A 15,990-nucleotide genomic window follows, 5' to 3' on the forward strand; every position below is an offset into this window, starting at 1 on the left:
TGGTATTAGTACTTTTACTTAAGTTAAGGATCTGAATACTTGCTGCTATAGTGTTTACATGTATGCCTTGCAAGCAGAACCTATAGCTTTCAGTAGGCCAGTGATATATATCCATTCTGAAGCAGAGCCAGTTGTAATGTTCACTTGCTGAGAGCCTTGCTCAATGCACCATCTTGACACTGTGCACTGCACGCCTCTTTGAGCAAGTTACTCTGTCAGTATGACATTTAAGTGGCTACAGTTTTAATGAACTACTGTGACCACAGGCACAATGCATCTGCACTACATGTTCGTAGAAAACTTTCTTTTGAATTTCTTCTTTTCCCCTTTTGCTACAAGTATCCCTCAGGCTTTAATACTGTACATGTATTACCCATTCGAAGTTAAGCGCTTCGGCTCCGCTCCGTTCTTTTCACACCCAGTGTGAGCTGAGCAAATGTTTGAAGGAGAAAATTACATTCTCCCCTTCTTCGTCTTTCATGCTGCTGAGTGAAATGACTTCCCCAGATAATGATGAAAACTGAATTGGAGTGTGTGGTGTGTGAGTGTTTGTGCATTCATGAACTGTGTGTTTGAACATTCCAGCATGGGAACAATTGTGAAGCGTGTGTGTGGAAAATCTGTGCTTATGTGTGGATTTGTTTTAAGTCAGTCATGCGACGGGTGTGTGAGTGTATGAAAAGTGGACACAAAAGCATATGATCGCCGTGTTTGTGTATGTTATCATGCAAAACTACCGACACCTTGAGCCACCTGCCACTGCTCCTTCATGTGTGTCTGACGCACAAAAGGAATATTTTATCATAATTGGGGGGAAAAGGTGTTTTTTGTGCCTGCATAATTAGTGTATGTGTGTGTTTATTGTCTCTCTGTACGTTCATGTCAGAGCGGTTGGCTGTTAATTGACATTGACAGGAGGCTGAATGTGAGGCGATGCTGGGTGTGTGTGTGTGTGTGTGTGTGTGTGTGTGTGTGTGGATGTTATGTAAGAGTCAGGTTAATTTTGGACACAGAGCTGGTATGGAAATTAATATGATGAGCAGGCATAGTAAAAGGAGAGGGAGAGAGCCTTCAGCCACACACAGAGGAGTAGAAGACAAAGATAATGGACTTGTGGGAATATCTGGTGTTGATAGGTTGAGCTTCTACAAATAACTGACAAACTGTGCATCCGTGTGTGAAGTCCATACAAGCTGCTCAACAACAAAAGATGCATTACAAGCTGCCGCTTTCCCATCACCAAGCTTAGGAAGAAGTGTTGTGAAAATCAAGCATAATGTATTTATATTAAATATATATATATTTGCATGAATGCCACATATTCTCTGAACTTTCCAACACTAAAAAAAAATTTTTCAGACAAACAAATCAGGAAAATATTGGCTTTGTTCATGACCTGTCTCTGTCTCAGCAACACACCTTTGCCCCATTTTTATTTACACAGCTAACAGCCATATTAAACATTAAGAAAGTTAATTAGCTAGGGTGTTTGCGAATTTAAGTTGATGGTAGCGTAAAATTTCGACGCAGTTTGGCTAATGCTAATTGTATCTGTGTTGCCAGATCTTGCAAACATGTGTTGCTGAGACAGAGACAGGTCATGACCAAAGCTAATATTCTCCTGCAGGATCCCTGCAGGTTTCAACACGTCAAAGACTTTTAAGACTTTTTTAAGACCATAATAAGTACAATTTAAGACCCATTTCACATCCATACTGGCAACAAAAAGTACAAAAGACATGAAGGAAAATCGGTTGAAAAAAAATTGGTTAAATATTTACTTTGGTGGTTACTTGGCAAAATTTTCTGTCGCAATCTGTGCACATGTTCACCTCTGCCATTAGACACAGTACCTGCCACTAGGATGGAGTAGGATGCTGACTTTGTTTTGGCACACTTAAATGTTTTCATGTTTAAAATGTGAAAACACTACATTCTCAAAACCTGCTCAGAATAAACGTGTAGTGTAAAATTGGGACACAGTTAATGTATTTTCCCTCAGAGGGTGAGAAAACACATTCAGAACCAGAAGCTAGTGGAACAGAAGCTAACCCAGAAATGGAGATCTAATTCCATCCTCTCTGAGCCTTAGCTCTTCTCTTAGCAAAAGAAAAGGTAGGAGAAAACTTTAAATTACAATATCATCAATTTAAATCCCCATAAATGATGCTTAGCGAGCACTGGCACAGCTACAACAATTGTGGAATTTTGCTATCGAGGCAACAGGATGCTATCAAACCGGCAGTCAGCATCTCTGTTTAATGTAATAATCACTAAAACTGTATGCCTGCTGCTAATTTCATCAGAGAGACAAATGCAGAGCTAATGCAGGTTGCACACTCGGCAGGAAATGACTGAGTGATAAAGTGAGGAAAGTGGGAGATGAGAGAAAGTGAGTGAGGCAGACAAACCACACTCACACCACATGGAGAGGGAGTGTGAGTGACTGAAAAACAATTATCTGAGAAAAGTAACATTCACGCTGACAAACATTGGACCAGCTTGACAGCCACTGTTCTAGCTCTGACCCAGGAGTGGATAGGGGAAAGACAAAACATTACTTTACTTTAGGCAGACAGGAGCACCAGCATGGAAGCTAAACAATGTCCTGCTATAGACGGGGGCATCAGCAAAACGCATTTCAGCCACCTGAAAACAACTATAAATATGAGTTGAACGCTATATTTTATATTTTCACCACTTCACCTTGCCATCAGCCCTTTTCAATAGGGAATTGAAGCCGTTATCTGTGCTCTCTGTAAAGCCGCCAGACTCCTTATTAATATATCCTTAGTAATTTAACCTCACAGACCATTGAGAGTTTCTGGTCTACTGCTGCCCTAATCTGTTAATTTGTTTGTGTTAATTGTGTGATTTGGTGTTTTAAAAGGCCAGTTTGGATTCACCAAAGTCACACAATAACCCAAACTAACTAACCGATCAATTCAGAGGTAGACCAACAATTCCTTCTCTGAGGTAAAATTATTTGGTTTTTGTCAAGGAGTCTGGTGGCTTTGTGAAAGAAATTCTACATATAGTGATCTGACATTAGGTGAATTACCATTAGATACTTTTCCCTCTAGTGAGCAGCTATGGGTGTGGTTTGGGAGAGAGGATCCGCTCAACTTCACCGGTTAACGGCTCAGAAAGTACCTGCCTCAGGTAGGTACTTTCTGAGCCACTACCTGAGCCGCTACTAACTAGTCAACGCTGATTGGATACGGTTGCTGCGGCGACTTTGCGCATGTGTGATTCATTTGCAGACTGGATGCTGAGAGGTAAACACCCCCTGCTCTGACTGCAGCTGGGAGAGACTGCTGTGGGAGGACTGGGTCGCTTGTGAGTGCTTTGGGACAGCACTACTTGTTAAGAAGAGTAGGAACAAGTCTCCATAAGTCTCCAATAACACTAGAAAAAGTCACTAGATTTGTTGCTAGTACCTTTTTTTTTTTATTCTTTTTTTTTATTTTTATTGTGCAATAATACAATACAATACAGTGATATGGACAGACAGACAAATAGTGCAAATAGCGCTAGTACCTTTTTTGAAAAAGAGTCACTAGAGGGGTCTGAACAGATGTTAAATATAGCAACTAAGTTGGTAAAGCTGCATCAGTCTGTTGTCACATTCGAACTCCGTTGGTTAGCCACTACAAAACCTGTATGGGAACAGAGGCCGAGGGGAACTAACTAGTGGGCGGAGCCAAAACACTCACCGCTTTCCAAAAAGTATTCAGAAAGTGGAAATACGCTATCATTCTTTTGCAGGTTGGCTCTTTTTAAGGTGTCTAAAATACGTTTTAGTGCTGGCCACATCCACAGAAGTACATTGCTTAGCTATTCCTGCCTCCTGAATGCTGACACATACATTAATTCCTGGAATGTCTCAGGATCCAGATCGTCTAGTGAGGTACATATATATTGGACAGAGAGAGGAAAACACCCAGACAAGGACTTCATATGATGCCGCCGACATGGCTCCCAGAAACACCATTACATTTCTGAGTTACCCATTAAATTCTTTTCTTGGCAGCGGCTGATGTGATAGTAGTCAACGCAGTGTTATTGTCCACTGCATTAACCTCCCAAAAACAGTTTCAGATGTGGGATGCATGTAATGATTTGTAGTATACTGAGAGGCCATGTTGGCAGTGTTGCAGACATTAATGGCTGCTCCCTAGTTTCTCTTTAGACCATTCATCAGTCACCATCTTAGTCTAGTTTTATTTTTTGTTTCCCCAAAAATGGTGCTGGAAAGAATTTTAATTTCTGCTCAGGATCTGACACAATGCTGCCGTAAGGGGAAACTTAAGCAAGTCTCTCATTGTCTATTCATCGTTCTGAGACATCAAGGGGACAGAGAGAGGGGACGGCTTGTCACGGAGCCTCAGATAAAGGTCCTTTGCTAATAAAAAAGTCTGGGAGTGTGAGTGTGTGCTCGATGATATGAGTGTGTGGAGGAGCAACTTGGCCCTTTCTATGAACCGTGAGAGGAGAATGTGAGGGGGGCTCATTACTGACAAGAGGATGTAGGGATAAAACAGTTTAGGCATCTTGCCAGTACTCGGGGAGACTGGATACCAGCTCTTTTGAAAGCCTGCTGATCTTACGTAACAAGCATTTGTAAGGGTCCCGTTGTGAACAGCATAGCATTGCAGTCACATTCTTGGATCCTGAAGAAACGAAGCACTGAGGAAGTAAAGAAAAAACTCACTTTCCCATGAAGCACTTGGGCACAATGCTGAGCTTCCTGCGTCGATCCTTAATTAGGTGCCGACTCTTGGACATCATCATGTGGTAGAGTTTCTCCCCCTTCTCTGCGATCATCACATAGGCATCTCGCTCCATTCCAAGTTTCAGACCTTCAAAACAAAAGAGATAGACAACTCAGACCCAAAGGGGATTCATCACTCTTCTTATCAATGGAATAAGAAGAAGCCTTTCAGTAAAAACAGTGACTCTATCACAATGGCAAGAGAAATACAGCAAACCCTTTGGTTTCCACAACTTTCTACACGTGTCAAAGCCAAAGCAAATGCTGTCATGGTGTTGTTAAAAGAAACAAATGGGCCTTTGCCCGGGCAGCCCGGTTGTGTTCTGGTATTGTGCAGATGGATTGAAGCCAGTAACAAAGCATGGCTGCTCAGGTCTTGTGTAACAAACCCAGATGTTAATCTCTACTAGACAAGTTGTTTTTAAGAGTTCGGGAGGGCAGTGTGATTTTGATCTTGTTTCTTGTTGGTTTGTCAACTATTATTCCTCTATTGTGAGGCAGAACATGTGAGGGTCCATTGTAAGGCCTGCTGCCCCCAGTAAAAGCTCTCCAGTGAGTTCACAGTTTGAGCTGCTTAACCTTATCGTGGGGCTGATGAACCTTTGAAACGGACTGTGAGACTTTCTGACTCGGGCAACTAAACTCTGCAGAGCCACGACTCCCTAAGCTGCTTAACTCCACTGAGAAACACATCAAGCTACTGAACTCAGCAATAAAGCATGCTGATCGCATCGTAATAAGCTTGAGAGAGAACATGTAGTATATTTGGGACCTCCATCTCTAGTAGGTTGCCATCTCTTTGGACCCTGACTTATCCATTTTCCACCAATGTGGAACCTGTTCTGTTCTATGAAGTCTAGGAGAAAATTACCCTACTTCTCATTTGATTTACTACCCCAGTAAACTTTTTCCCCAATGTTTTATGTTCTCAAACACAGCATGCTGTTCATTTTTTTTTTTTTTTTTTTTAAAGATGTTTTTTTGGCCATTTTCAAGGCTTTATTGATAGTGAGACAGATAGAAAGGGGGTGGGGGGGGCTCCGCCGCAGCGAGGACTGTAGCCTCTGCACATGGGGCGCCTGTGTAACCCACTACGCTACGGACCACCCGAGCATGCTGTTCATTTTGTAAATAATGGTCTCATAGAAAAAAATCAGATCAGCAGAGGCCCTACGATACGATTTTATCCCGATACTTGAGTCACGATACAATATTATTGCGATTTTAAGCATTTTGCCATATGGTGAGGATTGCAATACAATATATTGCTATTTAACTGTTTAACTGCATTTTGTGTCCACAGAATTAAATTCAAACAAGAATTGTTTTGTAAAATAATAGAAAATTCTCAGTCTATTCATCTCACTTCAGTCTTTTTATTTCTCCACAATGAGAGTCAAACCCACAGACTGACCAACAAAGTATTCAGTCAAACTGAACTGAACTGATATCAAACATGTATGGACGACAAAAACTGCAGCATTTCATCAAACTTTCCTCAACTTAAAGCTTAACTGCTCTACATATGCCGAAACTTTGCAACATTATTTTGACAACTTCCCGACACTATATAGCAATTATTATAATATTTTAATGCAATTTTAAGCATTATTCCCGACACGATGCCTATAGATTCCTTAGATCTTCTAGTTTCATGATACCAGTATCTTCCTAAAAGTGAGCCCACTACTGCCTACGGGGGAAATAACAGGGGAAAAAATGGTGAAAACACCGTTGTCGGAACGCCAATCAATACTTGACGGCCACGAATCGATATAATATTGCCACACAAAATATTGCGGCACTACACTGTATCGATTTTTTTCTCCCGCCTCTAAAAGCTGAGTATGCTTTCAGGCGTGGCTGCCTTGTGTTTGACCAATGTGGTACAAGATTACAATGCCAAATTCAAGAGTTCGAAACGTTAGTCCACAAACCAGTGGGTGATGTCCCAGTGGCTACATTCACATTTTTCATACAGTCTATGCGTGGAAGTCCAAACAAACTGAAAGGGAGAGAGACGGGTGTACAATGTAAAAATCTAACTCTCGAATCCAGTTTTCCCATAGAGTCGTCTGCATTGGATGCCTGTGATGGAGGTGGGGTTATATTACATTTGACAGCAGCTGGAGTAGACTTAAACAATGAGTGTCATTGAACAACAGACGGGGCCTGTCCAGCGCAGAGGCCCCCTCAGCTTCTGTTCCAGCTGTCAGAGTTTGTCTTGTGCTGCTCCTCGTCCTTCCTGCGCTCATTGGCACGAGCTAAAACCCTATCGCATTATCTGACCCACGCATTTTCCCTTAAACTGCCGTGAAAACAGTGATAAGACAAAACACCTCCAGCTGGCAAGTTGGTGAACAATGCAAGTCTTGTAGGAGGGTTTGCATGTCTAGCATAAGGAAGGACCACAGCGATGCATGGAAAAGGTCACGTTAAATAAGGCGTGTCAGGAAAAGCAATAATGCATGAAGGCAGAGCAGCAAAAAATTTATCATGTAGCTGTCTAGACTGTAGTAAAGAGGTTGAGAGGAGCACACTAAGAGCAGGGTTTACTGTAGAGGGGGTAATAGGAAGAAAGGGAGAGTGTGGGGAAATTGGGCACTGTGACTGATCTGGCATCTGTTAGCCTCAGGTCGATTTCCGCCGGGTTGAAACCAAACACCACAAGCTGCAGCACACTCCTTCATACTTATCCCTACTCTCAAACCCTTTCATCACAGGATCCGATGTGATGTGACGTCAAACTGCGAATGCTTATTTATTGTAAGACCAAAACACAAACATTTGAATGTTAACACACGTTTTTAGCTCAACCTTTCAGCGTTCTGTAATTTTTAGCCAAATCATTTTCACTCTGGCTCATTTTAAGCATCAAATTTAGATTATTTTAGCCATCAATGCTATCAGGTGACCTGTAGTGTGCCGCCTTAAATCTAGTTAAAGCCTTTCACACTGTCAAATGCACACAACACAACAAAGACAGATGGCCGGTGCTGAACAGGTGGGGACACATTTTAAGGCAAATGAGGGAAGTCTGAAGGAGCGACAAGAATATCAGTTTGCATTCCTAATCTCAGATCAGTGGATGTGGTGCTGCAAAGGGCTTATTTTTTAACCATCAGCTGAATGAAGTGTACTTCTTTGAGTGAGACTAAATACACCTTTGATTTTCTGCACACTTATCCAAAGTCTATTCTCAAGTCAAGTCATTATATGGCTGCAAAACTGACAGCTGAAATGGATCAAACACAAACACCTTTGTTACAGTAGAAATAGATGCAGATTAATTACAGTGTGACGTATTTTGGTGAAAGCTTTTCTATTTTAAGCATGTGACCAAGATGCTGTTTTGTTGTTTGTGAATGGGACAACTGACTCATCATTGCTTTACATAATAATGGGCTTTGATTGGTCAAATAACTGTGCTGCACTGACTTTTTTGTATAGATTGTTGTAGCAGCCCGTGCTTAATGCACAGGTCAACCAGGCCAACTGTGGCACGTCATGTCACCTAAGCCTCTATTTACAAAACAAAGGCTGGCAGCTTGTTCAAGGTGGGACATAACCAAAGGACACAAACACTGCATCCAGGTCATGAGCACATCCACCGTCATTACTGTGTGCCAGCTGGGGGAGCCTTGATAGTTTCTGAGTCTGAGGTGACACCATCATGTAGGGCATATAGGGAGGCTAGAAAAGCAGAGGGTGTAGAGGAGCAGGAGGTGTACACTCAGGTGCCAATTTATTAGGTATGCCTGCTTAAAGAAAAAGACTTCTGTGCAGAGATGTGCAGAAACTGGGCCTTTAAATGAGGTGTCAGAACGTCACAACTAGACTATATATAGGTAGAAAGCGCTGCTACAATGCCGGTGCAGTCATTCCCCAGCTGCAATGATGGTGCAGAGACACTGAAACATTGACCATTGTACACTAGCGCTCAAAAGTTTGGGGTAAAGACAATGACAAGGGTAGAAATAATAATTTTAACCTGTACAAATCTCCAACTTTACCTCTAGATACTCAACCAGCCCGAGGAAGGATTTTTATTAATTTTATTGCTTCTCAAATCAGCACAAAACAGTTTTCAGCTGTGCTAACATAAAGCTCAGTGTTTTAATGATCAATGAGCTTTTCAACACTATAAACGTGGATTAACACAATGTGCTACTGGAACACAGGAGTGATGGTTGCTGACAATATATAATAGATATTCCATAAGAAAATCAGCCGTTTCCAGCTTTAATAGTCATTTACCACATTAACAATGTCTAGACTGTTTGTAAAAAATTGTGTTAAAAAATAAGGACATTTCTATGTGACCCCAAACTTTTAAGCGGTAGTGAATATTAGATATATATTATCAGCCCTTCTAATTCATATAAATAAATTGTTGTTCACACCTATTAGTTCCCTAATTTAAAAAATTGTCTGTGGTGCCCCGTCTTTATAAAAAGAACAGAATTTTCCATGAGGGGAGGGTTTTGTGCTGTCAGGCTCATAAACCAAAATTGCCATAAATGGCCTTTTAAAAAAGTGTTACTCACTCTCTCTCTGCTCCCGTTCCCTCAAGATGGCGTCCAGCCACTTCTGCTTGTCCTCTGCGTGTTTGGCCATGCAGACGAACCACTTGTTTTTAGCAGTGTTGTGGATCTTCCAGCCATTAGTCACTGTGTAGTTGTTGCTGTGATAGTCCGCTGCAAGGCAAAAAAGTAATCAGGTAATTCATTTTTTTTAATGGGAAAGAGGTCATCATGATAAACATTAAAATCCTTTATTTAAGTGTAGAGTGCGCTGTTATTTTTTATGGACTATATCGGAATTAATTTGAATGAATTATCTCATTAAAATTAAATTGACTACTGTAAATTATCTCTCTGCTTGTTTTTCTTTCTCTTTAAGTGTTTTCATTTAAAGAGAATGAAACAAAAAACCACAGACACGTGCACTATGTCAACACCGACCTCAGTGGTAAGCAAAAAAAAGTAATAACGAGTGCAATCAAACCACACTTGTACAGATGTTGTATAAGTCACCATTAAAGTTGTCTCTAAATAGGATTTACTGCTCATGCAACGATTTACAAGCCAATTAAAAAAGATAAACAAGATGCACGCAGTGAGCAGTAAAAGACCACCTTTTCACTGACTCAACAAAATCCTCCTCCTCGTACCCCTTTCTAATTTTATCATCCATTTAGCTGCAGGTGAGCCAGCCACTGAATAATTAATGGCCACTGGTAATGGGGTGCATTAGTCTCACACTCAAAGGTCATATAAATAGATCTGATACTTCAGGCCCCACAGGGAGCAACTCCTGCTGATCTGGGAGAGCGGGGAACTGGGTTTGGACACACACACTACTGTGTCGAGGCTCTTTTTAGCCACTGGGATGGATAAAATGGATAACATTTGATGTAAGTATGAGCTGAGATCTGTTGATCTGTGTGTGAGTCAGTGAAAGTAATAAAGATAACAGCTTTCCAATCAGTTCATGATAAATTAATCAAACAGGTTTTTATTTGAGTCATCTATCTTATATGTATGACTAAGTATTTGATGTGTAGTTTAGGAAATCTGATACATTATAATTTGCAACAGAAACTGGATGTTTCCATTCATTAGATAACCCCTGATGCGCCACTTTGTTTTGTTTTTTTATCTTATTATCTTAATCAGATAATGTTCTTGGAGTTCATACATGTATGTATTTTCAATATGGGACCCTTCAGTTCTCAGAATACGGCGTGTTTTTCTTTGTGGTTTCCCCTTCAGCAGTTTAAATGTGACAGCCAGCAGCTCAGCATGCAGAAAAAAGGTCATGTGAGCTTGCAATATATTCTGCCAGCACAGAAGAGAGAGAAAAAAAAAGAGGAAACATGTGAAGGAGAGGAAGACGGAGTGTTTCTACCAAGCCCGGCGTGATACCTCGCTACAAAACCACAATAGCAAAATAAGCTGGGTGACAACCGGATCACAACAAGCCTGTGGATGCTTCGTTAATCTTTGGCACAATATCTCAACCCGATACGAGAGCCTGGTGTAGCTCGGGGCAGATTTTGCACTTCAGATTTATATCAGCACCTCAATCTGTTACTGAATAGCTGACATCTAAAAGGTTGTGTGTTACATCCTGTTTGAAACTAGGTGCAAGTTTTAGACTCCACCCAAACTGTCAACAAGTACCTGACTTAGATCCAACCAGCAGTTGCAAAATGATAAAGTTTCATGAACTAAATTGTGAAATTAAAGTTCCCTTCCAGACAAAATACTCTGCTAATATTTTATTCAACATTTGAATGTTTTCCCACTTAAAAAGTAAAGAAAACACTTTCAAAAAGGGGCTGGAAGCACATCTATTCCTCCTCTCTCATTCAGAAATTTTGGATCTGGCCCAAAGATGCTCTCATCCCGCCCACCGACAGGTCAGCTGTAGCTGATGAAAGAGAGCAGTATATAGTATGTGATGCCATGGAGCCCTGTGGCCTGCTCGCTTGTCTGTTAGAGGAAACACTGAAGAGATTCAACCATACATGTATGAGCTGACACCGGCCTCATCAGTGAGCTACCAGGCTCAGATGAGGTGTATTATGCACTAAAATCTTAAGTTAGCAGTCGAGTTAGAATGATAACTGTAGTTAGCATCTCTTAGCTTGTTTGTGTTGTTTGTTAGCTTGTTAGCTTGCCAACTGGCAGTGGTGTGACATCGTAAGTATATACAGTCATGGAAAAAATTATTAAGCCATTGTTTTCTTAATTTTAATGCCTGGTACAACTAAAGGATTAATTTAAGAGCTGATATTAAGCCATTTTCCATGTTTTTTTTTATAATAAACAAAATCATTATCAAGAAAACCATGGAAAATGGCTAAATATCAGCTCTTAAATTAAACTCTTATGAGCTATTTTTGTTATCAATATATTTGTCCAAACGAATGCACCTTTAGTCGTACCAGGCATTAAAAAGAATAAGATATTCGAGAAAAACAAGGGTGGTCTAATATTTTTTTCCACGACTGCATAAAACACTTTATTTAAACTTGTAAGGCACTGAGGTTTCCCTCATCTACAGTGACAACAAGTAGATAACAGACAAGACAAATAAATAAGTAAAATGATATTTAAAATGATCCAAGCTAAAACCAGTTGCAGACAGTTGCGGGAAAGTCTGCAATGAGGCTATGAAATTGAAAAAATGCTATGGCTGTATTGATCCTCAGGGAAAGTTGAAGATCATTCCAGGTCACGGGGGCATTAAAACAAAAGGCTGACTGCCCAAGTTCAGTCAGCACACAAGAAACTGACAGTAAACCAATTATTTGATCGTGTCAAGTAGTGTCCATGATTACAATCAAGTAGCCTTGTTAATTATGGAGGTACTTTTCCGGTAATGGCCTTAGTAGTAATGGCCGGTAGAGGTTGTAAAACATACACTAATATCCACAATAATGTTAGTATGTGTTATTTCAATCTCTGTACTGACAAGTGGAGGATTGACATATCTTTTACTGCCATCAAAGTCTTAACATAACTAATCTCTTAATCTTGTAAAAAAATTTTGTAGATCGCAGTTCGGTACATCTCTCAATGTAGTAGAGGAACGTAAAGACTCCTCTCTGGCAACAAACTTTGCACACGGACAAGTCAGTATAGTCAAGGTCAGATACTTAAAAATCAGAAAAACACATTTTAGTGAAGAGGGAGTTGGATAACATTGCAATTACATCAGAAATAACCAGAGACTCATGAGAAATTACACTAAAGCTGTGGTGGGAGAGTTTCATGAATAGACATATAGACAGTCTCCAAAAGTAAACACAAACCTGTTCCATCTTCCACATTTTCCACTTCCATCACCTCCGTGTTGATTCGGCCTCTGAACACATAGAGGGGCCCGTTGATAGACTTGGTCCTCTTGGTGGACTTCTTTCCAGAAACCCTACAAAATGGGACAACATTGTGGTTACGCTCGGCAATGAAAACATCCGTCGATGCCAGTGACACAGTGAGAAAAGCACTTGTGTGTGTAACACATGAACATTCATACAGACACAGCTTTAGAGCAGCAGACACATGTAGTTGTTTTTGTTTTGCTTGCATACTAAAAACCTGTCTACGCAAACAGGAATGTGCACATTTGGTCCAATTTTCCATGTCTGGTTTCTTTCCAGTAGTTGGTCAATTAAAATACGTTTTGAATGTTTTTTTTGTTGGGGAAGCTTCTGTATAGTCTGGAGGTGTTCTTTCTCACCTGGACTTCCTCTTGCAGTAGACCAAAAGGTTGTCGAACAGGAAGAAGACACGCTCCTGGATATTGCCTGCTGAGATTTTGAGGAGATTTCCATGAAGCAGCAGCTCTGTGCAGATGTCTGTCAGGTTGGTTCCCTGAAGAAAAAACAAAAAGGAGATTAGCTACTGAAACGACATTAAGAGTAAGAGTAAGTAAGATGAAGAGTAATAGAACTTCAGATGGCAGATTTATCCATAATGTGCTCAAGTTTATTCTATTTGAGCAGAGACAGGAAACTCTGATAGCACTCTAAGTCTAAAATAAGTATTTGCAAAGAAAACATTGCTGTCCGTATCAAAACTTGAGGAGTTCACAACCTCAATATGAAATTCAACTTTGCCATTGTGAACGTTTTGTTTTCATTCCACCGTCAATGGTAGGAAAGAGTAAACACAGCTGTCCCCCACCCAGCCTCAACATAAGCCCAATGCAACACTGCAAAAATATTAGCTGCTCACAAATCAGTTAGCCTCTCTCACTAATTAAAGCTTGGGGATGCCAGCTTTTGAAAATAAAGCATCCATCCTGCAACTTCCCCCTCTCTGCCCCAGGACCCTCCTACTAGATTAGCATGCATTAGCAGTTAGCATAATGCTAAACTGTTAGCAACAGTTTCTCTCTATCTCTGAAATGCTTTGCAGATAATAACCCATGTTTTATTGCAACTATTGTAAGGTTCTATTTTTGACTTTCCTTTTGAAAAGTTACCCTTCCTTTGCAGTTGTTGCCAATGCTTGAAATAGCAACATTTTCTAGACGGTTTTCTGCCATTGAATCAGAGCTTTCCCCATCTTAAGTAAAGTGCTTCCAAACACGGATGCTAAACACATTTGTGCTGCTTGTCTTGTTTGCTATGGACGGTGATTTTGTTTTTGTTAACGCTGAATGTAATTTGTTAATGTTAGCCTTTGTTGTATGCTAACGCTAGCCCCCTATCTAGTTGGCTACCTAGCACAGACTACCTGGTATCGATCACATTGCAGTTAAACATGCAATCTAATTGGCCGCCAGCACAGAGAGGTGAGTGAGATCTTTAGGTGAGTGTGATTAATCTCATTTTTACTATAACTACAATTGGGAACTGAAAAACTTTAGAGCAAGCCTGGTTTTTGAAGTAGAAGCAACAAGCAACAATGTTTGTTAAGTTTCTGGATTACTTTTGCTTGAGTTTTTAAATTTAAGTGCTAAGGTGATTGAGTTTGTGCCGAATTACACCCTCAAAAAAAGCCAGCCTACCCCAACTTTAATCACTGAACTTGTGACAAGTAACACCAAAACTTAAGCCTTATTGTTAACACACAGCAGGTAGAGAGTTTCCCTAACACTAAAGCAGTATCCCAACAAAACGGTTACCTTGGCCTACAAATAGTTTCCTGTGGAGCTCTGAAACAAACAAACCCCTTTTTATTCCCTGCTCAGGATGTAAACACATGTACACACGAGCTACAAATACACGCCTGAATCCATACACACAAAAAATACAGCTGCATAGGCATAGAGGAAGGAAACACATGACTCATGGTGTAGTACAGGCTGGAGGTGGAAGTGCTTGGGCCTCATTCTGATCCCTGCAATGAAACCTGATCAAATGCTTTGTACTTCTGTCAAGCCAAAGGGAAATTGTGATATAAAGACATAATCAACTCCAGTGTACTTATTCAGGAAGATGTATTATGTTACTCTGCAGCCTACCACCATCACAGAATGTGATCAAGTCTTTTTTTTAAAGCTGTTTGGAGCTAGTCAGCTATGAAACCCACTCCAACCAGTTAAGACTGAAATAACCTCTTCTCTTTATGAAGCAGCATAAGACAAACCACAGACACTGTTCTTTTACAGAATGGACTGCAAGAGCTGAGAAAAATTGTACAATATTTCTCACTTCAACAAAAAATGCAGCATTTTCTCTGTCTGAATTATATTAACCCTGAAATTTAGAACATTTGTATCTAGTGATAAGTGAACCTTTCAGTCTTTGTTAATTAGGTTGTTGACGTCATTCTGTGAAGAAAAATGGCATGTTGATTGACCCCAGCGTGGTGTCTAATTTGACTTTTTCACAAAGTGGCTGAACTTCCGGACCAATTTGTAACATCATTTAGGCAGTGTTTTCAGTGTTTTCACATTTCCGGCGAAAGAAACTGCTTTCACAGGTACGGATGCATGCATGAGCAACCATGCACTCACATTGTTCCTTCCCAATTTGTGAATGACAGATGAAACTATTTCCTACTTTCAAAATTCAAATAACTGAGGAAATATTAAAGAAATGCTTCTCTCTTAAAACGACCATTTATATATGAATTATTAACCGTTTAAGCTTAAATTAGTGACAGTAACTGTTTTTCTTGCATACCTCAACAGCAGAGGTGGGGGAAAAATCATGTAATATCACAGTATCCTGATATGTTGCGTGGCTACATTATATCAATTCACGGCCACCTAGCATCAATATTTAGAGTTCCGACGGCCAGCTGGACGGCAGCAGTTTCGCCGTTTTTGGACTGTGGACATGTTTGATATCAGTTCAGTTCAGTTTGATTGAATACTTTGTTGGTCAGTCTGTGGGTTTGACTCTTATTGCTGATAAAATAAAAAGACTGAAGTGAGACGAACAGACTGAGAATTTTCTATTATTTGACAAAACAATTCTTGATTGAATTTAATTTTGTGGACACAAAATGCAGTTAAACTGTTAAATCGCAATATATTGTATCGCAATACTCACCATATCACAAAATGCTTAAAATCGCAATAATATGGTATCTAAAAGTATCAGGATAAAATCTTATTGTGGGGCTGATACACTGATTTACACCTCTACTCAACAGTGAATGGAGTGGAATGTAGGTCAGGTTTTCTTCAAAAAAATCATGGTAAGATGAGGTTAATAATTTATATACAAATGGTCATTTTAAGGGTAAAGT

At 40.2% G+C, this 15,990-nt stretch overlaps 1 protein-coding gene across 2 annotated transcripts in view; it reads right to left on the minus strand.

Moving 5' to 3' along the window:
* Positions 1-15,990, minus strand: part of prex1 (phosphatidylinositol-3,4,5-trisphosphate-dependent Rac exchange factor 1) — a 124,654-nt gene that overhangs the window by 59,673 nt on the left and 48,991 nt on the right. For both annotated transcript variants that reach the window (XM_059332697.1, XM_059332696.1), the window contains exons 7-10: positions 13,025-13,158; positions 12,597-12,712; positions 9,322-9,471; positions 4,715-4,862 (exon numbers count right to left, since the gene is read on the minus strand). In XM_059332697.1, the coding sequence (XP_059188680.1) occupies positions 4,715-4,862; positions 9,322-9,471; positions 12,597-12,712; positions 13,025-13,158 (548 nt within the window). The remainder of the gene's footprint in view (positions 1-4,714; positions 4,863-9,321; positions 9,472-12,596; positions 12,713-13,024; positions 13,159-15,990) is intronic.

This window comes from Centropristis striata, chromosome 5 (assembly GCF_030273125.1).
Source record: "Centropristis striata isolate RG_2023a ecotype Rhode Island chromosome 5, C.striata_1.0, whole genome shotgun sequence".
Lineage (NCBI taxonomy): Eukaryota > Metazoa > Chordata > Actinopteri > Perciformes > Serranidae > Centropristis > Centropristis striata.